We start from the raw sequence: 25,219 nt of genomic DNA on the forward strand, positions 1-25,219 counted from the left end.
AAACAGAGAATATTTTTGTATTTTAATATATTCACACAGTTGCCATACAGTTGCTCTACAGTAACATTACTACTGCTTTATTTTAGCACACAATATCAATACTAAGCTGGATATTAGTGATGGCTATCTCCGTGACTATCTTCGTGATGAGAATGGCCGGAGTAATCAATCCCAAAATATTGTTCAACAGCTATGGTGATTAGAAACGCTGGTACGCCGATTTTCCAGCCTCTGAACACAAGTGGTATTCCACGTGGTAGAAATTTCGTAGTCGATTGATAGCGCCACACATAATTTCTCAGCCAAGGATCTTTTAGCCCTCTCTTAGCTAATTCTTCTTGAACACGTTTTAATTCCGGGACATCTTCCACTTTGTAGATATTAGGATCTGGTATTTTGAGCGTATGCTCAGCACCATGATCGTGTCTATAAATGTATCCATAACCCAATGGACGACTACTTCTCCAAGTTCCAAACTGAAGAACAATAAATAATGAGACTGTTTTTAATCATATCCTGTGTATTATAAAAATATATTAAAAATAACTACATAATTATTTCCATTGTATATGAACAATAAAGCTTATCGATGAATGTGCTGATTATACAATGTATATCAATATATTATATTAATAAATATATCTAAAATCCTGCTTTTTACAAGTTTTTTCCCAATAGAGGTTAATTTTCATAGCTGTCAGTTTCACAAACAGAAGAAATATTTCAATGAAATGTCTTATAAAACTTTTATCAATATGTATTTATTATCATATACACTGAATGCAGTATGTTAGTAAAATTTATAAAATTAAGATTACATAATCCATCTCGAGCGATTGACTTTAAATCCCACCGATCCTATCTAAACACAACCTGCCATTACAGGAATTAGTCTATTCTTTTTAGCTGTACTGCTGAGATGGTGCAATAAGTTAGGGAGAATTCATATCTTGACAGAAAAGCAGAAAAGCAACAGCCAATCAAAACTTGCGCTTGTAGTCCACAGTTTCTGCTTCAACTACTATTTTATCTAGGTTACCACCAGCGCGAGTTCTGAAAATCGATTAGCTATCAAATAGAGAATTTCTAGAGTCCCTAACATTTTCTCAAACATCGACGATTTTGCCCATCCTTGGATCTACAATAGGTGTAGCTTTAAGCCGTAAAAAATTGACCAATTACAATTAACTATTCTTTTATAATTTGATTATGATTGATCAATTTCTTACTACATTTATTGTAGATCCGGACTAATCTAGAGATTCCTCCGGACACGCGTTATATAAATTCGGAAACGTAGAGAGCAGCAGATGCGGCGATATCCAAGTCAATGTAGGCGACTCTATGAGTGCGATGAATCATGGAATTGAATGCGCGGAATAGCGGCGCGTAGCCACGCGTAGTGTAATCACTTTGGTTCGTAATTCCTTTTGTTGATGGTGGATTTGCGACGGTTTTCGTTTTTTTTAGGTTATACACGTGCTCGCTCTGAATATTAATATTAGTGTGACAATTGTATGAAAACAATTATCGCGTGCATCGAGTCGCAAAGGCAACGCAGCAATCATGTTAGTGCTGTTCGAGACAGCGGCGGGATATGCGATCTTCAAGGTAAATGAAACTTTGGTTAAGACGACCCTTAACCGAATAGCGCGACACGTGTTAATTTCGTGTTACTTTTTTACCGTGCATATAAAAATATAAATTTTTCTACGAAATAATGTAATGTTTTGTTAAGTTACGATCTAACTCGGTATATGTAACAATGAAGTGACCTTTTTTTTTAGCTGCTGGACGATAATAAACTTGAACAGTCGGAGAATCTGTACTTGGACTTCAGGACGCCGGAAATCGCCCATGAATTGCAAGTATCACTTAGAACTCGTAGAAATCGTCGTTGTATTGTCTGTGTGCATCTATAATCTTTAATAGTAGTTAATTGCGTATACATGCATTGATAGAAAGGTTTTGTATCATTTATATGTACAGGCAATTAAAACCTCTCAGTTTTCCTTACTTATTTAGAAATACCTCATTTTTTTTACTTTTTAGGAAAAAATTCAATCAAAGTATATATCAAAATATCAATATTAAAAATACTTCACAAATAAAACAAAAGATTTAAAGGAAGTAGAACATAACAATGACTTTGACGGTTTTATTTTTAAGCTATTTTTAATCAAGTTTGTCAGAAAAACACAATAAGTATGAAGTAATAGTGGAATCGATTGTTGTCCATGATTTGTCCATTCAAACAGAACAGTTATTAACAATAAGTTATTAACAAATAAATTGAAGAAAAAAAGATATTGACTGTCATGAGCATATTTAATCATGTTTTCTTTAAACTGGATATTATTTAATATTATTGAATATTATTTTTTGAATGTTATTCTTAAGACTAACTTGATTAACCAGTCTGTTTCCAATGGAAAAACCTGTAATTTAAATGTTTTATTCATTTATTTCAAAAATTTGTTTTTATTTTACGAAAAGATATGGAATGTCCCAAAATCCTGGGAATATATTGCAGTGTGACTTAACTGGATTCAAATATTATTTCTTATTTTATTTCATTAAATTTTGTTTAAGAAAAGACAAAGAATTTAATTTTTGTTTTTTTGCGAAGAGTTTTATTGCGTTTAAATATATGCCTAAGACTGAATTTAAATTCAATTTTACATATAACTTTTATGTATTACATAATGTTCTATGTGTTCTATGCATTTTTTGTTTCCCTCAATTCAAATTTTGCTCTTCATTGATTTTCACTATAAAGTCAGTGTGTTTATTTAACCCTTCACAGGAATGATGTAGTAGATAAACAATTTAATTTTTAATGTACAAATTATTTATAAAAGACTTACTTTTTACTCACTTTCTTTTTTTTTTTTAAAGCTGATCACTATTTTCTTACTTTTTCAAGAATGAAACTTACTTTTTTCACTATTTTCAACCACTTCCATGCATGCATGTGTGTACTTATATGTTACTCTTGTAAATTTGAAGCTAACTTTTTTGCCTGCAAATAGAACAGAATATTATATAGCTTTATATAGCTTGAATATTGATTGGCGATATCTCTCTCTTTATAGAATTAGTTTGAAGCATTTTTACAAGTTTGAAGACACAACCGAGGCATTGGCAGCCATCACAGCAGCTGGGGAAGGTAAACTGTGCAAGTCCCTGAAGAAGACTCTCCGAAAATATTGTGAGACGACGGACCAAATAGCAGTCGCCGATGTCAAATTGGGCAATGCGATAAAAGACAAATTAGGCTTGAATTGTGTAGCCAATACGTCGGTGCAAGAATTGATGAGATGTATCAGGAGTCAATTGGACAGTCTGTTGGTCGGGGTATCCAAGAAGGAGATGACGGCGATGAGGTTAGGCCTGGCGCACAGTCTTTCCAGGTACAAGCTGAAATTCTCGCCCGACAAGGTCGACATTATGGTGATACAGGCGGTGAATCTGTTGGATGAGCTGGACAAGGAGCTGAATAACTACATGATGCGATGCCGCGAGTGGTACGGCTGGCATTTCCCCGAGCTTAGTAAGATCGTTCAGGACAATATGGCGTACGTGAAGACAGTGCAGTTAGTTGGCATACGGGACAACGTCATAAAGTGCGATCTGTCGGACATCCTGCCCGAGGAGGTCGAGCAACAAGTGAAGGAGGCCGCGGAGGTTTCAGTGGGCACCGAGATCTCCGAGGAGGACGCTGAATTCACGCAGTACCTGTGCACCGAGATAATCCAACTGTCCAACTACAGGGCCCAACTGTCCGACTACTTGAAGTCCAGAATGATGGCGTTGGCGCCGAATCTGTCGGTACTCGTGGGCGAACTGGTCGGGGCGCGTCTCATGTCGCACGCCGGTTCCCTCGTCAATCTCGCCAAGCATCCGGCCTCCACCGTGCAGATCCTGGGCGCAGAGAAGGCGCTTTTCCGCGCGCTCAAAATGAAAAAGGACACGCCCAAGTACGGTCTGATCTATCATGCGAACCTCATCGGCCAGTCCTCGAAGAAGAACAAGGGCAAGATGTCCAGGATGCTGGCGGCGAAGGCTTCCTTGGCGACGAGGGTTGACGCGTTGGGCGAGAGCTCCAACTTCGACCTCGGCACGGAACATAAGAAAAAACTGGAGGCACGGCTGCGGTTCCTCGAGGCTGGTAGCGTACGCAAAATCAGCGGCACCGCCGCAGCGAAGTCCAAGTTCAAGAAGTACCACAGCACGAACGAGTACGCGCAATATCCTACGTCCATCGACTCTACTCTGAAACATGCATCTAAGCCCTTGATCGAGGAGATCGGACAACCACAACAGGACAGCGAGGAGGTCGATAAGAAGAAGAAGAAAAAGAAGAAGCACAGTGTAGAAGTCAAAACGGAAGAAACAGAAGAATCCTCTGGTGTGCAGGAAGAGGCACCGATAGAGTCAGCCGACGTGCCGAAAAAGAAGAAAAGGAAACGCAGCTCAATGATCGCCACGGAGGACGTAGGAGAGTCTTCCGGTGTGCAAGAAGCGCAAGTGAAAACCGAGCCGACTGACGCGCCAAAGAAGAAGAAGAAGAAGAAACACAGTTTGATAGTCGCCACAGAGGACGCAGGAGAATCTTCTGGTGTGCAAGAAGCGCAAGTAGTAACCGAATCGGCCGACGCGCCGAAGAAGAAGAAGAAAAAACATAGCTCGGTGATCGCTACGGAGGACATAGGGGAGTCTTCTGGTGTGCAAGAAGCGCAAATAGAAACTGAACCGGCCGATGTACCGAAGAAAAAGAAGAAGAAACATAGTTCAACGATCGCGACGGAGGACGTAGAAGAGTCTTCTGGTATGCAAGAAGTGCAAGTAGAAACAGAGCCGGCTGACGCATCGAAAAAGAAAAAGAAGAAACGTAGCTCGATGATGGCAACGGAGGACGTAAGAGAGTCTTCTGATGCGCAGAAAGCGCAAGTGGAAACAGAGCCGACCGACGCGCCGAAGAAAAAGAAGAAGAAATATAGTTCAGTAATCGCAACGGAGGACGTAGGAGAGACTTCTGGCGCGCAAGAAGCGCAAGTGGAGCAAACAGACTTGATCGACACATCGAAAAAGAAGAAAAAGAAGAAACATATGTAAAGGACCGTCTACATTGGAAGTAAGCAGTAATAAGTAAAGGATATCTACATTGGGAGCAGGCAGTAAAGAGTAAGGTATTGGCTGGCAGTAAGGCGATAAGAAGTATGATCATGGGAATGATCCATTTGGCTGGCACCCGCGCTTTATTTCACTGAAGAAACTCTCTTATTCCACCGTTTTACTACCTCCAATGTAGACTGTCTTTAAAGGACTGGCCGCCTTCTCTATCTAGGAGATCTAGTTTACCCCATTTTTGGATGACCTTCACATCCAGGGGTCGATTGTATATCTCAAAACGTAAGAAGTATGTAGTAAGAATGACAGAAATGAGCAAATTCCTTAGGTGTTGATCAATGAAATTATAAATATTCTAGTAAATTCGCTCACTTTTGTCATTCTCACTACGTTTTGAGATACACAATCGACCCCCAGACTTACTATTTTCATAGACAACATATTTCCTCGTTGCCTTTTGGCGTACCATTTTGATTTCGCTACTTTGTAAAGGAAACAAGATAACATTTTTTTGTACAACACTTGGAGCAACAACTTTAAGTGTATATTTAGTTGGCGCCTTTCCTCCCCCCCCCCCCTTTTTTTTTTTAAAGTAATTTTGTCATTACGGTCTCTATCATCTTGTCTCCATAGTATAAGCTGTAATGTCGAAATATCGGTATAATAAATCACACAATATTTTACGAAATAACAATCTTGCTTGCTAATATATGAAATTAATATATGAAAAACAAACGTCTTTATAATTGTTCGCTCTTCACAATTACAACTTTTCTGTATTTATCCGAGCATCACTCTCTGTCATTACAACATTGAGCTTCGCCTCCGGGAGCTTTCCCGTCCGATATTTACAACGGTTTCGCGCGATTCTGACTTACCCTTTTTTTTATAGCAAAACTGGCTGCACTAGTTCAAGAAATTTATACATATTGAAGCGTGAGAATGTCGCAGGTACGCTTTATATGCTTCAATATGTATGTAAATTTCTTGAACCTAGTGCAGCCAGTTCAACTAAAAAGACCAATAGTTGGCGTGCGAGAGCGCCTCGCGACGTCAGTCTTCAATTTTTAAATTCTTCGTGGGCCTTTGTTCATACGCAGTCTTGCCTTCAGTATGGCATCTCATGTATTTTCTGCGAATGCGTAATCAATTAATTGCGACGTTTAGTATTGCTGTCGGAACTTCTAAAATATTAAAAAGATGTTAGTTACGCGATAAGCGTTACGCAGGTTAGTTACGCGATAAGCGTTACGCAGAAAATAAGTGCCATTGAATGCCACCCTTAAAAAAAGTTATTAAACTATTCGCTTATATCCAAATTTCCCATACATAGCTCAATGATTGCAACAAAGGACGCTGGAGAGTCTTCTGGTGTATAAGAAGCGCAAGTGGGAACCAAGTCGAAGAAAAAGGATAAGAAACATAGCTTAGAATCATCTATATGCAGGAAGGAGATTTATAACTTCAATTTATAAATTTATTTTATAAATCATAACGCAATGAGCCGATTGTAATGGCGAAATCAAAAAATGTATTGTTTAATATATCCATAAATTTCGTTTATTAAGAATCTTTATACTCTGTGTATAATTATCTCTCCTTCTTTGGTAGCGTATAGAGTAATTCCGCACTAAATTTGTTGAGTCTATTTTATACTAAAACAGGTTCTGACAATATTAACGAAAATTCCTATGCAAGGTTTAGTATCCGAACTTTGAAATTATTTTCCATGAATCTCGCCTTCTCATCGGTGCTCCAGTTGCCAACTTGCCTCAAGGGACTTGGAATTTTCTAACTCTCACATTTTTTTTTACCGCAAAAGAAATCGCGATGTGGAATGGAAGAGCTTCGCTTCCCTGATTTCCCGATCAGTTTTTGCCCTCCGGATTTCCTTACTAGGGGGTTTGGCCCAAAACCTTTACCCGGAAGTTCTGCCCCCGGGACCCTTGACCGGGGAGAACTCGGGGTCGAAGGTGGCGAAGTCCTCTAACCGAAGGTACCGTGAGCAGAGCCCCCGGCAGGTGGGGGTTCTGAGGACGAAGCCTCCGGATAGGAGGAACCGATGGATAAAACCTTCCGGTCCCCGGAAAAAAAAGTATGCTCATATATGTAACCACATATATGGGCAAAATTCATATATGATTTTATATAAATTATATATAATTACTTTTTCCCGAACAGGCTTAACATACATGCATAGTTTTTTATCAAGAAAACACGTAAAACAAAAAATCCATTTACAAAAAAAACGTTTCTATATTTATTAAAATCAATAAAAAAATATATATGTAAAACATAGAAAAGTCTATTTTGAAAATAATTTAGGAACAAAATCTTTTATATATTCATTGAAATTACCGTCAAAAGCATGTAAAATGCGAAAAAATCCAAATTATTAATTAGCGAAAATATGCGGTCTGCAAAATGGATCGAGGAGTGGATTAAGGATTTAAATGCATGTCTTAACCGTTCTTATTCGAAGACGAACAACTAGATATTAACATTTTTAACATACATATCGTTTCACTATAACCAAGTTTTTTTTATGATAAGTTTAACCGAACACTGCCATATACCAATTATTCTAGAATTCACAATTAAAGAATTGGTTGGGTCTTCATGTTCCCCCTTTGCTGACAAAGAGTTAAGATAGATTAAAGCAAAATTATAGTCGCCTTCGATGATTTTAACATAAAAGGAGTGTCGAGATGAAAAACCCGAGAGAGTATTTTTATAACAGAATCACTTTATTTACCCCATGTGATACGCAAATATAACTGTTAAGTCTATTAGATATTTTATTCTAACATTTATATTTTATTTACTCTATGCGTGACTCTGAAACAGTTACATAACAATTACGCACAATAGCCAAATTCTTGAAAGAATAATTACGCGTTTCGTATATATTAATACATAATTTTGCTTTCAATTTACGGAAAAAATATATAAACTCCAGAAAGGCATAAACTATAATTAGATTGTACAAATGTATGATTATATGACGCCGTAAACGACAAAGTTCACTTGGAGAATTGTCGCTAAGTTAATGATAGATACAAAACTGACTGGCTAAATATCTTACATTACAATATATATACTTAATTTGACAATTAGCGTAGATTTCTATGATATAATTAGCACAACTCCAGTTTCTTCTTATTTTTCTCTGACTTGAAAGAACACAGAGCAACGACTGGCAACGAATGTTTCCACGTTACACGCGCGGTACGGATTTCGGATGATCATGATTCGAAAGCCGATTACGCGATTGCCAATTTCCCGCGTGACTGCCAAAAGATCAAAATAGCCCGTCATATATTTGCTACACGCGGTACGTATGAATGTCTGGTTTGAACATTGATCGAGCCACGATCGATGCAATATATGACAGATACCGTTGCATCTGCAATAATACCGTGCAAATTCGAATGATACCCGTGCTGATGACAATCGAACGTTGGACGGTTGCAACAGTTTTTTTTTCTTACATACTTCAGAACATATAAAAAATACGACGAAGCTAACCAATGATTCACGAACGTGCGCGATAGATGGTCAGACAGCTGTCAACATTATACGTAGATATGTGTATATCAAAATTATATGTATATATGTAATTTTGACAACTAACTATCAACCGCGCATGTTCGTAGATCATAGGTTCGTTTTTCATCGTATTTTATGTGTTCCGAAACATAAAAAAAAACTGTCATAACCGTCCTGTGACCGGCTGTATGTACATACATACACACATTCGATGTGCGTACCACCACGAACTTCACGTAAATTCACGCAAATAAACGCATCTTCTCAGAGAACACAAGATGTTCTCGGTTTGCTAAACACACGCGTTCGCACACACGTCAAGACAGCGAAACAATATCACTTCTATCAGACGCAATCGGTGATGCCATCGGCGCGAATGTTCATAAATAATTAATTAATCATGAGAGATATTCATAAGAGGATCTACCGAGTGTCGAAGAAGCTTTCAACGGTACTTGTCACGATTAAATACCTACGACTTGACTAGGTGGTGTCTAATTTGCATACATTAGCACTATTGACAGCTTCTTCCTTCGTCTTACTTCTTCGATATTCATCGCGTTTTGCGAATTATACACTGCGTATGCATCGAAAAATAGATGCATTTACAGCTTTGGCCGTCCGACTCATACACGATATATATATCTTTTCTTTCTATCCCTATATATTCTCATTCCATTACATTTCATAGAACTGATATTGTCCACAGCCCCACATTCACTCGCACACACACACACACGCACGCATACTCTCATTCGTACATACACGCGCATACATGTTTTTCTCATATCTATTACCTAGGAAACAAAAAAAATGTTTCGTTTTTATCTGCGGATCACGTGTCACGTTATATCGGTCGCGTCGTGCAAGAAAAAAATTGCGCGAAAGCACATCCTACACGTACTGTTGGCTCACCACCGTAAAGAAGCTCGTGTGTATCCAAGCGTGTACATAATGCGGTGCGCATAATAAAATCACACTGCTGTGATTTGCATTCTGGTTTACTTCCGGCCTTACATCCGGCACGTCCCTTCGCTCCCCCGTCTTCCTGGTGAATGCGTGTTCTTCCGAACGCGCAACAGGAACAATTGTACAAAAATACTCTATATATCGTGACAATTGCGCAATAACATATAACACGGCACACTAATCGCCATTTACTCGCGCTCGGCTTGACGACGCGACAGGACTACAATCCTCCGGTTTCGACACCACAACTATTTGCCCTCGGTTCTTCCTTTTACTTCGTGGTAGATAGCTCCGTTACACGCATCTGCTCGCAAATACACGCGACAACGAGGAGAAAATTTATCACGCTAATTACGTTCGCAAGCTGCACGCGTATAAACTTTCTTCCGTCGATTCCTCTCTCTCCAACTTCGCTTCGCGAATAACACACACACACGCACAAAGTACGGACGATATCTATCATGTATATTTTCTTTCTTGTCTTTTATAATGTATAAATTAGCAGACGTTCTTTATAACTTACAATTCTCGTTTCAACTGAAATTTGTACAAACTTGCCAAGGGCGGGCTACAAGTTGAGCGTTGGTCGCGCGCGAGCGTAACGAAATTGTGCTCCGATCCGCATCCGGCGGACTTTGTTCAGTTTGTTCTTGATATAACGCATATTGACAGCATATTGGATCCTAAATAATATAACGGTATTAATGTAAGCGTAATTTATAAGCGATATCCAGAGAACATTAAGACGTGAAACGTCATAAAGACGTCTTCGGGACAATAAGACGTTTAAACAACGTCTCTTGGACATATATATGTTGTGTGGGTAATTTATAAGTGTAACGGAATTGTAGATGATATAAGAAAGAAAGAGGTACAAGACGCAGCCTGGGACTTCTTTCCGGACGCAGATCCGGAGGACCCGGGCGTAAGACCTTTCTCACATTCTGATCTTTCTCTTTCCTTTCCGATTTCTCCGATCAGCCTGCAAGTATTTCGGATAACGCGTATTCTAAGAAGTCGCCGAGACACGGTAATATCGGCAGGCGCTCTCGGAGGGTGAGATTTTGCAGGATTATGAAAGTCACAACGGTCGTTTCTCTATGAACGCTCGATCGAAACACGAAGTGGCGGCAAAGTATAACTCTCATAGATATACGTCATATATATATATATATATATATATATATATGCGTACATATGTAAAATAGAATATATGAAAACACAAGTGCGTGATGCAGAGGGTGTCACGGTATGGTTAATCTCAACTTCAATTATAATTTCTTTTTTTTCAACGTTTACGTTTCCTCGCAAAGGGACCCCGGAAAACGAGAATTTCGACATTCCTACACTGCTCGTTAATTAAACATCTCACTAATTAAAGAGGGATAGCGAAACGTGAATGAGACTTCGTGACACTCGATCATCCTGAAATTTCGGTCGATTTACTCGCTTGATTTGAATTATACGGATGATCTGGCTGAGGAAACGTCGACGCCGAGCGCGTGATTGAAGTGAAGATCCGAGTCAAAATTTTAGTCCTACATTGAATCTACCTGGTTCTACATAAAGTCAAGCGAAGAAAAAGGCAATAACTTCACAATTACAGCATCATTGGGACGATGATAATGATGATATAAAAGAAATTTAGATTTTTCGAAGGGAAAAATTTTCGAGGGGTAGAATTAAAAATTCTACGTTAAATCTTCAAGACGGAAAAGATGGAAACTTTCCATTTATAGCATCAAAGAGAGCACAATAGACGACCTTTGAAAACCTAGAGCCGATAGTTTTAATTTTTTGATAAGATTTGTCCGACAAGTAACTATTAGATAGAGTTAGGAGTAACGCATTCTTTGTTCGATACGAGTAACGCATTATATATACTTTTCAAACATGTAAAATATTATGTCTAGATACCCAGCTATATTTCAAGTTGTTAGAGAAAAAAGGTTTTACATGACGTTAAAATTTGTCTTCTTCTATCTACACATACATCGATCATCTACACGTATTATTTTAGAGTTAGGAAATAATGTGTTACTTTAAAAGTAACGCGTTACTTCCGGAAATTAGTATTGTACATATATGCAAATTAATAATTATATTTTTGTTACTATTGGCCCTCCCCTCCACACACGTACACACACAACTGCTTTCCCGTTATCGTTACTAATGAAAATGACATTATATACGTTATTAAATCGTTATAGAAAAAAAAGGTAAGAAGTAATGACGTTACAAATAACAAATGGCTTCCCAACTCTGTTATTAGATAAACATTAATGGCTGTTAATTAGTCCGTCTAATAGATGTCTGTCGGATAAATTTTACCTGGAAGCTACAGCAATCGGTTCTTAATGTAGAACTAATCGACAATGCAGAACTGAAATTCCGGGGGCCGCGGTTCCCGCGACACCTTGCTTAGACGACACTCATAGCTGTGTGGCGACAGTATAAAAATAAGTGTGTGTATATAAAGTACATAAAAAAATATAGAAAACATCTAGCTCGCGCGACAAACGCGGATAGGCAATTTCCCATTTCCTCGTACGCTTTCTGCCTCACTCCCCGTCCGGGTCTCAGCGGATGAATATTGCACACAAGACGAGTACTCGACGAGCACTGTATTGCAGGCTGTCACAAAGAACTCTCGCGAACTTAACCTATACATTGCAAACCGCGCAGTCCTTACCTCTAATACAGCTCTGAAATTTTTTCCTCTATACTATATATTTAACGTAATTTATATACGTCCTTTGTATATATATATGCGTATATATATATATATAGAAGCTATATATATATATATATAGTTTCTTTCCTCTATACGTGTATATCATAATTCTTATAGAATTCTATGACCGTGTGTTCGAGAGGCGATATATATATATATATATATGTGTGTATATGTATGTGTATATGTACAGATACATAAAAAAAAATGACGACGATGACGCGAACACGACCACCCCTTTGTTCCTCCTTCCTCTCGGCGCGACGTTTACCGGATGCTCGTGAACAGATTCAGCACGGACTTGTTCTCCTTCTGGCTGCGGGCCTTGCTGAAGACGTTCCAGAAGCGCAGGGTCTCGTCGCCGGCGCCGGTGACGATCGCCTCGCCGTCCGGCGACATCGCCAAGTAGAGGACGCGGTACGAGTGGCCGGTGAGCTTGGCGACTTGCGTGAGGCTCGGGTACTTCCACACGAGAATCTGGTTCTGCGAGTAGCCATGCGTGCTCACCAGCTCGGAGCTGTGCTTGCTCCACGCGAGGTTGCACACCTGCGAGCCCGTGTCGACCGACTGCATCGGCTGGCCGGTCAGCGTGTTCCAGAAGCGGATGCAGCGGTCGGCGGTGCCGCCGCCGGAGGCCAACAGTCCGTGATGATGGGGCGACCAGGCGATCGCCTTTACCGCCGCCAGGTGCTCTGTGTAAGTCTGGATAGGTGAGAGGGAGTGCAGGTTCCACACGTAGAGTCGATTGTCATTGCCGCCGGATGCCAGGTACTGATTGTCCGGCGACCACTTGAGACCGCAGACCTCCTGCCGATGAGCACCGAGGCGTCGTTCGCCGACTACGCAGGGCGTCCTCACGTCCCTCTGCAGGATCAACCGATCCCTGCTGCCGGATGAGAGCACCTCGCCGTTCCAGGCAAGGGCGCCTACTCGAGCGCTGTGACCTTGCAACTTGCTCACCTGCTTGTTCACCGCCACATCCCATACCTGGATATAGCCCATGTGCGTGCCTACCGCCACCAGGTTGCCCCGCTCGTTCCAGGCAACGGATGTAACGCTGTTACCGTCGCTGGACAAGTCGCATAGTCGAGTCACCTGGCTGGTGCACGCCGACCAGAGATAAACACAGCTGCCCAGACCGACACTGAGGACATTCTGAGAGGACCAGTCGACCAGGTTCAAGTAGAAGTCGTCCTGCAACTCGGGCGCGTCCAGCACTTTGAAAGGTATTCTCGAGATCTTCCTGGTGGCCTTCCTGGGCGACCTCAGCAGTTTCTGGCTCTTTGCGCTCAGCGGTGACAAAGAGTATGGTGAGCTCTGGTCTAATAGAGTACGATCCTTGGTGGGTGTGGTGTACTTGAAAAGATTCTTCGTCACCAACGGCGATAGCACCCGGCGTTCCTCGCACTGGCCCTTCACGTCCTCGATGCTCGCACCCAGTAGCTCGTTCTTCAGCAAGCAGGAGTAAGCGATACCGTCGCGACTGCCTTCGCCGTTTTCCCTGGTCTTCTTTGCCACCAGACCACCACGGCTGTTCTCGCTGATCATAGAGAACATGGTCTGCCAGTTGTTGCCCGATCGAGTCGGGATGAAACGGTCGTAGCTGTTATTGCCCGCCGATGTCTTTGTGGGCGAGAAGTAGACTGGCGAGTAGGCGGCGGCGGCCGAGCTGACGGACGTAGCAACACCCGTCGCCCCTCCGCCGTCCGCCGTGATCTTCACGCACAGCCGCTTCTCGTACTCGTGGTGAAACATAGTTCAAGAGTCACGAGCGACACTACCGTCTGCACCGTCACGCTTCGCAACGAGAGCGTCCGACACTCACATAATTCAAGCGTCGTGAAGGCACGATGCAGACTGCTCCTCCGCTGGCTCTCACTTCCTCGCTTGACCGTTCACCTGCCCTGTGAGCCGCACCAGAGACAACTTCCAGCTCGCACTGCACAGGGCCAAGTATCTCCACTTCAGGATCTGACACCACCCATGTCACAACGAGCTGGCTCGGCCGCGAACCGTTCGTCTCTGCGTCTCGTTGCTTCGATCAGTATGAACTGCTGTCCGTCGTTGTGTCGCCATTCAACGTCAAGTCCAGTCGAGGATGCGAGAATCGACACGGCTCCCCTAGTGGAGGATAAGTCCCCTTGCGCTCCGCCAATCAGAACGTGGCTACGGAACGCTCGCAAGTTAGGAACGAAAGATTCACTGGGGAGGTGCGAAACGTAGCTGCGCACGCACGCCCGGCGAATCGAAAAAAGGAAAATAAAGGGAGATCGCTCGAGGTGGCCGTTTGCGGTAAGGTCTTGCGCACAATGAAAATATATTAGGAATAACTCATACAACACGGAAACTTGCAGTTACATTGCGGGAACATTGCAGCATTGCAAGTTATAATGTAATATTACAGAGATGGTGTCAGAGAAAATAGAATTACAATATTCCGTTGAAGAAGATCGCTATAAAATTCCTGGGAACATGATAAATTTATTTAATATTTTAATAACTTTATGATGTTTGTATACATGGATGCGTCGTTATTACGGACGAAAAAGTGCATTCATTTTAACGTATGTCCAATATATTTTGTCCTATTGTGCGCAGGACTTAAATTTTCGAGTACTGAGAAGCGCAGCGCTGCGTGACGGCTCGTACACACGTCATCGTGAGGATATCGATTGACCCGTAGCGAACCACCAATGGAATCTCGCTTGGCACCGTCGACCGTTGCTTCACGTCGCCCGTTGCAAATCGTGATTGTCAAATGAATCAGCTGAACAACACGCGGAGGAGGAGTGTATGTTTACTGGACGCGTTATCGAGAGCTGTCAAGGCGCAGAGGCGCGGATTAGTGAAAAAACGTTTCGGTTATCACAAGATACGGCCGATAATGACGCTGGACAGGGATGAAGCTTCCGATTTGAGTGAAGTAATCTTGCAAGAATGCTCGGACGTAGGCATTCAGGTATATAATGTTGACACTTTTGAATGCCGACAGTCGGCCTTAAACTTCTGTTCCTATTGTTTCCAAGCGAACGTGGAATTTGTGCTTTAAAAGATCCTTGTTATCTGTGCTGTGACTATCGTACTTGATAACATACTCAAAAAAGATTCCATTTCGATGATTATTTCGGTAATTTGCAATTATCAAATGCCTTAGCAGAATGACGATGCACAAATTGCGTTTATAAAAGATCTATTTGTTTCTGAAAAGAGGATATAATTTAACAACTTAATTTCAAACAGCATAATAAGTTTCAAAGTAAATTCTCTTTACACTAATTAGTGTGAAAGTCACTTAAGTGATTTGAAACTTTTCTACTTTTACTTTTTTTCTACTTATTTCAAAATTATTAATTTAATTATTTGAAAATACATGAACACAACATATATATCTAAGGAAAACTTATAAAACTTATAAAACTTATAAAACTGTTTATTGCAATGTTCGAAAATTAATGAATGTTACTTTACATAGACTAAAATTCAATTAGATAAGAAACCAAAGAGGATGCTACAGTTTTCGGATGGCTTGATGGAAGAATATTCCTCAGAAGATGAAGTTGATATGCCGAAAAGCAATAAAACAGTGTCACAGATAGATCCTGTAATTATTTGCAGATTATATCGATTGGAATTAATTGGTCTGTTCATTTTAGCTGGTTACATTAATTCAAGAATATATATATATATTGAAGCTTATGAAGTATATATATAAAATTCTTAGGCTTTAATGTGTAAAAATTTCTTAAACTAGCGCAGCCAATTCAGCTGAAAAGAACAGGCCAATTATTACAATAACAAGATTATAACAATTATTTTCATATTATTTTCTAGAAAAGTATGAAGTGGTTACCATGGGCGTGGTACCAGACCACATGGTTGAGTTCAAAGATGTTGGATGGCTGTGATTATGTTGGTGAATTTCTAGCCAACTTTTTTGGAATAACGGCACCCAAATATCAATTTGAGATCAACGAGTTTTATAGGCTTCAAGCACTTGAGAAAGAGATGCTTCACAAACGAGATTTAGAGATGGGTGGATGGAGTGAACAAAGGAGAAATAATCTTATAAATAATGATAATATATCATCAGCTGAACATAATTAATGAATTTTGCACTGAAAGATGCATTTTATTCTAAATAATATTTGAATATTACTTAAATTTATTATGTAAATTCTCCATGCCAGAATACATTTCAAGTACTCCCTGATCTGATAAAATGAATATTCTAATTGACTAATTGCAATATTATTGTGCTAATACTATACTCAGGATTCATTCATTATTATATAAATGCAACTAATAATGGAGGCTCGAACAATTCTAATTGATATTTTTCTATCACTTTTAAATAATAGTAAAGTCTGTTTTCATTAACTAGCAGTGAGATTTATATCTACATATATTTACTATAAAATATGCACATATGTGAAAAGTATGCCGGGAAAAAATATAATCCCATAAAATTATATATAATATAATTATATGCGATTTATATATGAATTTTGAATGTCTACATATATAATTATATATATTTATATATGTCCATACGCGCGCGAAATAAAAATACTGTTGAATGAAAAACAAAAAAAATAGATTCAATTAAGTGTTTATATTATGGATAGTCATAAACATAAATATTTACCTCAATTATATTCGTATAACATCTTTTTTAGATGTATGTATAATTGTGACGTGTATAATTATATATGAGCATATGAAAGACAAAATTCAGATATAATCATATTTTCCTGGAATGTTATCCATGATAAAATAATTGTTATCGCATCGATGATATTTATTGCATGTGAACAATGTATATTTATTATATAAGATAGTATAATTGTATCAAATTTGATGGTATTATGGAAAATATATATTACCTCATTGTAAAGGACTCCGACTTCTATTTTTGCAAACTACACATGTTCATGCGGAAGCGAATGGCGCGATCATGATTTGTCGCTAATTACACATCAACCACGATTCTCACATATAACAATCAATAACAATACACGTAGTTAATAAATGTTTCTGTATTTAATAAAATGAACATTTATAATCGGAATTTTTCGCCGCATGAACAAAATTATATTTTCTCAACAAAGCGCTTTGACCCCTTGAGAGTGAATTCTCTCCGGCGGATATCGGGCAAACGATATTGCACAGTGAATATACAATCGTATAATTAGTACATAATCATATAAAGGTACAAGTGTTATATTGCTCTCTGTGCAGTCGTTTGTCGAATTCACTTCGGGGGGAGATGTATCTGTATGTAATGTGTGTTTCATCTACCATGTATATTCGCACATTGCAGTCTTTTATCGGAACTTCTGTCGACTAACATCCTGAACGACACAGAGGACCAAAAGATGTCCAAAAAAAAAAAAATGGTTTCTCGGACTGTCGCTCTCTCACAGCGTTTTTCGGACGTTCCCCCGTTCACCGAGATGCTCGGTACTACAACGTGTCCTTAAAAAAAGACTTATGTTTCTGGCACGAATCTGTGCAGTGCGCTAGTCAAAACTAGCAAAGAGCTTTGAAGGCCCTGTGGCAGATGCCTCTGCAGCCAGGAGCCTTTGTACTGCTCGATGTGAGCCAACATCTTATTCGCAATGTCCGTTCTGAAGGTCGGCGGCAGGTTGCACACTCCCAGATTGATGACCGCCAGTCCCATGTTGCTGTTAGGATTCACGCCGACTCCGATCAATGTCCGGCCGATCTTGCAAGCCGTCAGCATCAGGTCGGAGGTCAGTTGCAGCTCCTGTATCTCCATCGACGCGAACTTCGATGAGAGATTCGCCTCGTACAAGGAATGGGATATCCGCTTAATCTGCTTCGTCATTTTCTGCAAGGCACGCAACAAGAAATTTTTTTAGTGATATTATGCGATTGAAAGTGTCACTGTGTGTTAACTGGCGGTATTCATAGTTAGATCATCTCAAGGCTCGGCTTAATTCTGAAACCTGTAAAAAAAATGTGCAGAAAACTGAGATATATGGCTGACATGTCACGTAGAATCGCAAAATAAGGCGGTTGTGATAGCTGAGATGGCTGAAAAATGACCCGTTATTTCAGGAATTATTTTGCTATTTTATGTGATATATAGGTCAAATATCTCAGTTTTATTTTACAGGTTTCAGGATTACGAAACCATTACGGTTTTCAGATAAAACGAAAAAAAAATAAAGCTATACAAGAATGCAAGAAACTTACTATATGTAACTTCTTTAACTAAATATCGGCCTATGTGTCAGCCTTAATGATACCACAAAATGTATATGTAGGTTTTTTCAAAGATAATATCCCGAGGAATACTAGATAAAGGCCTACTCACGGCAAACAGATCGGCCGAAAGATACTCAAGATTAACGTTGTCCGGATCAGTCAATAACCTATACAAAGTCGAGCCACGGTTATCAGGGATTTGTTGCAGATCCTTCACCGCTTGATTTTTGCTCAGTGTCAGCACCAAAGTATCCAGACGTCCCAGCTCCAAAATTGCGCTGCCGATTTTATATTCCGAGTCTTGAAACACGTGTATATCCAACAATTTCGTGATACATTTCTCCCTGTGAGAAACGAAATGACCTTATTAGACGTGGTCGGCGAAAGGAAACAATCCGTTGTATAGTCAGCGACAAAAAGATTGCGACACTTTTTTTTTCCGACAAGTTTCGAAACGCATCTCATATCCAATAGAAAAATGCTCCTGAGAAGACGGCTGAGAAAATTTTCCTAATGGACATGGGATGCGTTCCGAAACTTAAAAAGAAAATTGTTGTAACCTTTTTGTCGCTGACGCCGGGTTATGTTGACCTTACCTAACCGACGCAGACAATTCGGGGATGTCGTAACTGTCGTCGGGGCCCAAATCTATCTCCGTTATCGGGTTCCACGCTAAACCCGCCGCCACCAGATAGCCGATCCATGCGAAAGGATGCGGCGTGAGATGATGGCTGCCTGACCAGTGCGCGACAACGATACCGATTGAGTTCTGTTCCAGGGAAGTTTTTATCGCGTTTCGTGTGTTTGCATATGTCGATGCCGGACATCCCGCCAGGCTATTGTAGCTGGCTGTGCCGGAGCTCGGTAAAACGTTTCCGCCCGCTACTCTGAATGCTTCCGTCCATTCAGAGAAATCATAATCAGCCTGAAATAGAAATATCTCCGTAATAAACGTTGCTTATTGCTTACACAGATAGTTTCGGTAGATACAGAAGAATTTTTTGACCTAAGAACGCCTACCTGAAATCCGTACTCCACGAGTACGATATTGGTGGGTATATTGTGGAACTCCGGTTTGGAATGTAAACCGTTGGAACATAGTAATAGAGTTGTGCTCGAGCTCAAGTTGAGGATGTGCCAGAGTTCTTGGAGGCATGAATAGGACTTGAATACTTCCGACATGTCCGTCTCAATAGTTTCGTTGGCAGAGGCGTTCAGATCGAAATTGTCAGCTTGTACCAGGAGACTGGCTAGTCGCGGGCCGACGTGAACATAACTTAAGCCGGGGAATACTGCGAGTAATTCTTGAAATATAGGCCACATCTGCGTCAAATGATGCTGGCCGACGTTGGACTCGACGTCCAGCGTGGGCACTATGTCCAGGTGACGGTCTCTGTAAGAATGTTCATTGGTTTGCCCGGTAAAATGCGTTTTATGCGAATTATCAAAAGCAATACGACGATCATACCTGCAATATCGGTCCAAAGTGACCATCTCGGATTTGGAATAGCAGAGTTGCCAGTCACAGTTCGGTATAAGCCTGGAGTAGAGGTGCAAGTGCGAGATTTTGAAGGACGATAACAGGTCGATTGTGTGCAGCAGGTACTCCAAGGCCGGTATGCGTCCCCTGGGCGAGATATCCAATAGCACGGCGCGATGAGCAAATCTCGGCTCGTCCTTGATGAATACCGGCTCTATCTCGCACACCTCTGACCTGCTTTGGCTCTTGCTCAACCGCAGAATCTGCACGAAGGTGCAGACCGCGTAATGCAGGCCCGCTAGACTGCCGGCGCTCACCTTGATGGAGTTCTGCGAGATGTGCAGCTGATAGCCGTCCGCGACGTTGAAAAGGTTTCCGTTCACGATGCACTCGATCGTGTTGTCGTTGAGCAATTTGCCGCAACTGGGCTGCACCTCGCCGATCTTCACATCGTGGCCCAACTCCAGCAGGTGAGTCCTACTGATCTCCCACACGTCCAGTATTCTGTGCACAGACTCGCTGCCCTGGGAAACAATTTGCGCACCACGTGCGGTCAGATGCAAAGCAAAGAGGCAGGCGAATACGATATGGAGGTAAGTGAAATTATGAGAAATTGTGCATATCCCAGGCCTTCACGTTTCTTAGACGTTCATAATCCACGAGAGTTACCTCGATAGAAAAATATTTAGGAAAACGTTAATGAAATTATATGACGAAATCTCGCATGATATGATGTGACGCTGCAATTAAACGAATATATTGAAGAAAATATATACAATTTGCAATTAATTTCTAAATAATATTTCGCAAAACAGTAGCAATATGGCGAGTCATTTTAGTGGAATATTTGCAAAATTAAATTTGGAAATTGCCCATAAATAGCACCGAAATTCTTCACAGTTGTGCAAGAAGTCAAGCATGGTCCATTCTCTTCTATTTTAAAAGATATTAATTAACTCGTTAAAAAATGAGTAAAAAAGAGGTGACTAATAAAAAATAGCACACTTAGCAGAAAATAAAAACTGTCTTTTAATTAATCTCAGGCGCCCATACGGCTTGGGTCTTTCGTTTTATGTAGAAAGACGTATGACTACTTATTAGTAGCAAAATCTGAAATATCAGAATTTCGTGGGGTCGATCTTTTTCATATATAACTATGGCCAATTTGTCTCTATCAGAATACCTGTATTATTGATATAAAAAGCTCCTTTCCGGCGATGAACGGAGCCGTGAGGTTCTTCAGTTCGATCACAGCCTTCGGTTGCGGCCACAGCAAGTTGTAGATACTCCCTTTGTCGGCGATGGACTTGTTAGGGCTCTCCTTGCTAGCGTCACGCAAAGGCACATCGTACACCGGATCTGAGGACTTGGTAGAGTCGATTGACAGTTGGCTCATATTGCTCGAGAGGCTTTTCTGGCAGAAGTTTCCCTCTGCGAACGAGGATAGGGCGATGGTGGGGCTATGCATCGTCGTTTCGTTCTCGTTCAACATGAAGTTCGACAGGAACCGCTGGAGGAAACAGTGCAGGGATTGCTTCTTCCTGGATAAATCGTACGGTGTCTTCCCCGCGAACGTCCTGGAAAGGAGGTCACTTTTCTAGTTTATGCGGTCACACGGTAGCGGACGTATTCGGATGCTCACCCTTTGGTGGCTCGCACGAGGGGATTCGCGCCGGCCTGCAGCAGCTCCTGGCAGATAGCAACGTCCTCGCGATTCACCGCGTCGTGCAACGGCGTCGCGCCGCAACCATTCTCAGCGTTCACGTCGGCCCCCTTATCTGTGCAAGGAGCCCAATATAAGGAAACGTCGTCGTAAGAGGGGCGCGTGAGCGCGATGTCTCTCTCTCTCTCTCTATATATATATATATTTTACCAAGTAAACACGCGACGATGTCCTTGTTTCCGTAACATGCCGCCCAATGCAACGGCGTGTTCTTGCTACCTTGCGAGTCCCATGAATTAACGTCTAATCCTGAATCTAACAATTGCACTACTCTGTCTACTCTGTAAGAAATTCGAGCCCATACTTAGTGATTCTGTTTAATACGTGCTTATTGTTCTTGTCTTGTTCAAAGGACCGTTTATGTTGGAGGTAGTGCAGAGTAGGGAATAAGAGGGTTTCTTCTAATAAAACGCAACACCGGGCGTAAGCAAAATGAATCATTCCCATTTCCTATTCCTATTACTTATTACTGCTTACTTCCAATGTAGACAGTCCTTAAGTCTGGATCTGCTATAGATGTAGTAAGTTTTTAGCCTTTTATTCGGAGCACTAAATTGTAATTTCTAACGAAAAGCATTTTCAGTACTAACAGATGTCGCAATTCCTAAGATTGAAGCACGTTATTGCGACTTTTGGTTCTATAAGGAATATCTTTGATCAACAATTATGTTACATTTTACATTTTTCTTAGAACAAAAGACTAGAAGCCTGCTACATCTATTGTAAATCTGGACTAAGAGAGAACGCTTAAGTCTAATCGCTTGATATGCTTAATATATGCCAATTGCTCTTGTCATTTAAAAGGCAACACTTAGATCTAATTGTGGATAATTATTCACATACTCTGAAGCAGCTGTCGCTCTCAACAGTTCCTCTATATAAATACGTCGTATTGCATCACTTGCTGCGACATCTACAGCATTGTGTCCTTTTGCATTCTGCACAGCTGGGTCAGCACCGCAGTTTAAAAGAGTCCGCACAATGTCAGCTTGATTAGTCTAAATATACAAAGAGAACATACTCCAATTGAAAAAGAAAAAACAAGGGAAAGGAAGAAATAGAAACTCAACAGACCAATGGAAGAAACTTATACCACAGACCTTGGAGGCGTAGGATAAAAATGTTCCTTCCTCCAGAACCGGTTGATTCAATATCTTATCTCTCGTAATACTCTCTGTGGCATTACCATTTTCACCTGCGGCAGGAAAATAAATAACGTAAACAGACAGGTGGAAGATGGGACAGTCGATGATGCCGGCGCGCCACTGGCAATCCTCAACTTCGAATCTCCGACGGGAATGTCGATGTTGTGTTTCCCGACGCGACCGGGGAAACATTCTTTTCGCGTAGCGGAACGTATTTGGATAAGTATTCGGCGTTTGTGATACGTACACGCGTCCAAAAGCGATCTGATAATGTCAGTGCGTCCGTGTTCAATCGCCGTACGAATGTTCTCGCAGATGCCTTGCATGTCTACTCGTTCGTGTCACGCTCAGGGTCAGGGTGGCGCGTCGCCTGGCATCGTCGGGAAGCCGTTCCACCGTCAGCTGTCAGAAATCCCGCCGGTCATAACGTCGGGATTCAGCATAGCGGCGCGCAACGCGCACCTCGCGATGGCACTTCGACGGTTGGACGGTATACGTTGGTAGGTAGGTACGACCAGTGCCGTCGTTGGTGAATTTGTTCTTTTTGGCCAAACTGGGACCCCCCAACACACACACACACACTGGAACCGAGGTAATCACGCAAGATGAGGCGGCATAAATTTTCACGGGAATAGAAATATAGGAGGAAGACAAAAAAAGGACAGCGATGAATGTGGCACTGCAATCTTTGTGTGTAACTAATTAAAAATGAGATTCATCGACTATACTTTATTATCGTATACTTTAGATGTAAAAATTAAAGAATTAATTGCCCCGACGACAAAAAATTCATCGGACTGTAATTTTGGCAAAAGTTATGAGACGGTTCAAGAGGTCACAACTAGAAGTCTCTAATTTTCAGAAATATTACTGGATGAACGCTCGCATAAATTTTTTACGCTACAGAAATATTCGTAAAATATTATTTTTTATGAAATTTGACGAGCTACATCATATAAACAAAAAATCCAATACAGATGCGGTTTATATCTTTTGGAAATGTAAATTCTCCCCATTAATTTTAGATTGCGAATTATTTGGTTTTAATTGTTTATGAAGGATGAAGAAATCAATAACGATAATCTGGTCAGGGAACATGTAGAAAACTTAGTTCCTTCTTAAAATATATTTATCTAATTAAAAAACATTAAATATAGCTGTTGAGTAACATTACTCAAAAAGTGAAGATCCGTCAGCCTCGTTATTGAGTCATACTACGACCTATAACTCTTTGTAGTGGAAAGTAGCGACTCATAGCGGAGACTTAGGAACTAATGTACGTCACCGCAAAAATAACGGGTCTAACAATTTTTAGACTCGCTATTTCATCCTTACAAAATAACATGCCTAACTATTTCCGGCTCATTATTTTTACTGGCAAATTAAAACACATTTTATGCACTGATGTAGATTTTGTTTGAAAAAATAAACATCAATTTTCATCACATTGGTGCTTTTGTATGATAGAAAATGTTATGTCGTAACATTCTTAGATAAGAATGATTTATTTGAGTGATAAGTATTTTTTCGATCGATCGGATTAGACAGATCTCCATAACCGCGATGCCTATTGGTCAATTCAAATTGTATTGGAGCGCCGATCCGAGTAGCGAGTAATGTAACGTGCCTCTTTGGATTCGAAAATCTGTTCCGGATGTTTGCCGCGACTTCGTCTTATCGAAAATAAGACTTTCTCGTTAATTATCGTCGCCGGAAGAGTAAACATGTGTTTCGTACGTTTATCGCAACGACAGTAAGGTGATGTTGCAAATATTGTAAAAAATTATCGTCAAATGCCCGCAAGATCGACATCTCGCGAAATGGGTTGTCGAATTAGGTTACGTTCGCTATATCGTGCAGTTCGGACTCCAAATCACTGTATTTTACGCGAATAATCTTTATTAACGAATAATAATCTCTCATGCAAATTGTCATAAGAAGTATCGAAAAATACTGTCGTGCATTATCGTGGTGAGATATTATCGCACAAATCTCGTAAATTTGAATGGCCCGAAAATATATTTTCCATATGTAATTAGATATTATTATATATAAAAGGCATATATAAAATATATTTATATATAAAAATATATAATTACATATAAATGTGGTGATATAGTTATATATGATTATATATATTATAAATATACATATGTATATTAATGTGTGTATATATATATATATATATATATATATATATATATGGGTCATTCCATGTGAAAGGGGTACGCTCAAAAATTAGATTTGATCGAAAC

The 25,219-nt window shown here is 40.4% G+C and overlaps 5 protein-coding genes across 5 annotated transcripts; 2 read left to right on the forward strand and 3 right to left on the reverse strand.

Moving 5' to 3' along the window:
* Positions 1–10: 10 nt before the first annotated feature.
* On the reverse strand, positions 11–926 carry LOC106747174 (NADH dehydrogenase [ubiquinone] 1 beta subcomplex subunit 3). The gene is made up of 2 exons (XM_014624522.1): positions 819–926; positions 11–476 (listed from the first exon to the last, which is right to left on the reverse strand). The coding sequence occupies exons 1-2, from the start codon at positions 825–827 to the stop codon at positions 114–116; spliced, it is 372 nt and encodes a 123-aa protein (XP_014480008.1). The 5' UTR covers positions 828–926; the 3' UTR covers positions 11–113.
* Positions 927–1,433: 507 nt separating this feature from the next.
* Positions 1,434–5,827, forward strand: LOC106747172 (nucleolar protein 58). Its single transcript, XM_014624520.1, has 3 exons — positions 1,434–1,611; positions 1,788–1,864; positions 3,096–5,827. Exons 1-3 carry the CDS (start codon positions 1,567–1,569, stop codon positions 5,116–5,118), a joined length of 2,145 nt encoding a protein of 714 aa, XP_014480006.1. The 5' UTR covers positions 1,434–1,566; the 3' UTR covers positions 5,119–5,827.
* A 2,032-nt stretch (positions 5,828–7,859) lies between these two features.
* LOC106747166 (fizzy-related protein homolog) lies at positions 7,860–14,661 on the reverse strand. The gene has a single exon (XM_014624508.1). It carries the CDS (start codon positions 14,138–14,140, stop codon positions 12,653–12,655), a length of 1,488 nt encoding a protein of 495 aa, XP_014479994.1. The 5' UTR covers positions 14,141–14,661; the 3' UTR covers positions 7,860–12,652.
* Positions 14,662–15,098: 437 nt separating this feature from the next.
* LOC106747167 (protein FAM177A1-like) lies at positions 15,099–16,903 on the forward strand. The gene is made up of 3 exons (XM_014624509.1): positions 15,099–15,344; positions 15,858–15,986; positions 16,217–16,903. The coding sequence occupies exons 1-3, from the start codon at positions 15,144–15,146 to the stop codon at positions 16,487–16,489; spliced, it is 603 nt and encodes a 200-aa protein (XP_014479995.1). The 5' UTR covers positions 15,099–15,143; the 3' UTR covers positions 16,490–16,903.
* Positions 16,904–16,914: 11 nt separating this feature from the next.
* Positions 16,915–23,504, reverse strand: LOC106747165. The gene is made up of 11 exons (XM_014624506.1): positions 23,212–23,504; positions 22,920–23,014; positions 22,663–22,817; positions 21,970–22,100; positions 21,739–21,874; positions 21,280–21,673; positions 20,085–20,620; positions 19,637–20,009; positions 19,213–19,541; positions 18,726–18,960; positions 16,915–18,236 (listed from the first exon to the last, which is right to left on the reverse strand). Exons 1-11 carry the CDS (start codon positions 23,288–23,290, stop codon positions 17,874–17,876), a joined length of 2,826 nt encoding a protein of 941 aa, XP_014479992.1. The 5' UTR covers positions 23,291–23,504; the 3' UTR covers positions 16,915–17,873.
* Positions 23,505–25,219: the final 1,715 nt, after the last annotated feature.

Source organism: Dinoponera quadriceps, unplaced genomic scaffold (assembly GCF_001313825.1).
Source record: "Dinoponera quadriceps isolate SergipeBrazil2010 unplaced genomic scaffold, ASM131382v1 scaffold2157, whole genome shotgun sequence".
Taxonomy (NCBI): Eukaryota; Metazoa; Arthropoda; class Insecta; order Hymenoptera; family Formicidae; genus Dinoponera; species Dinoponera quadriceps.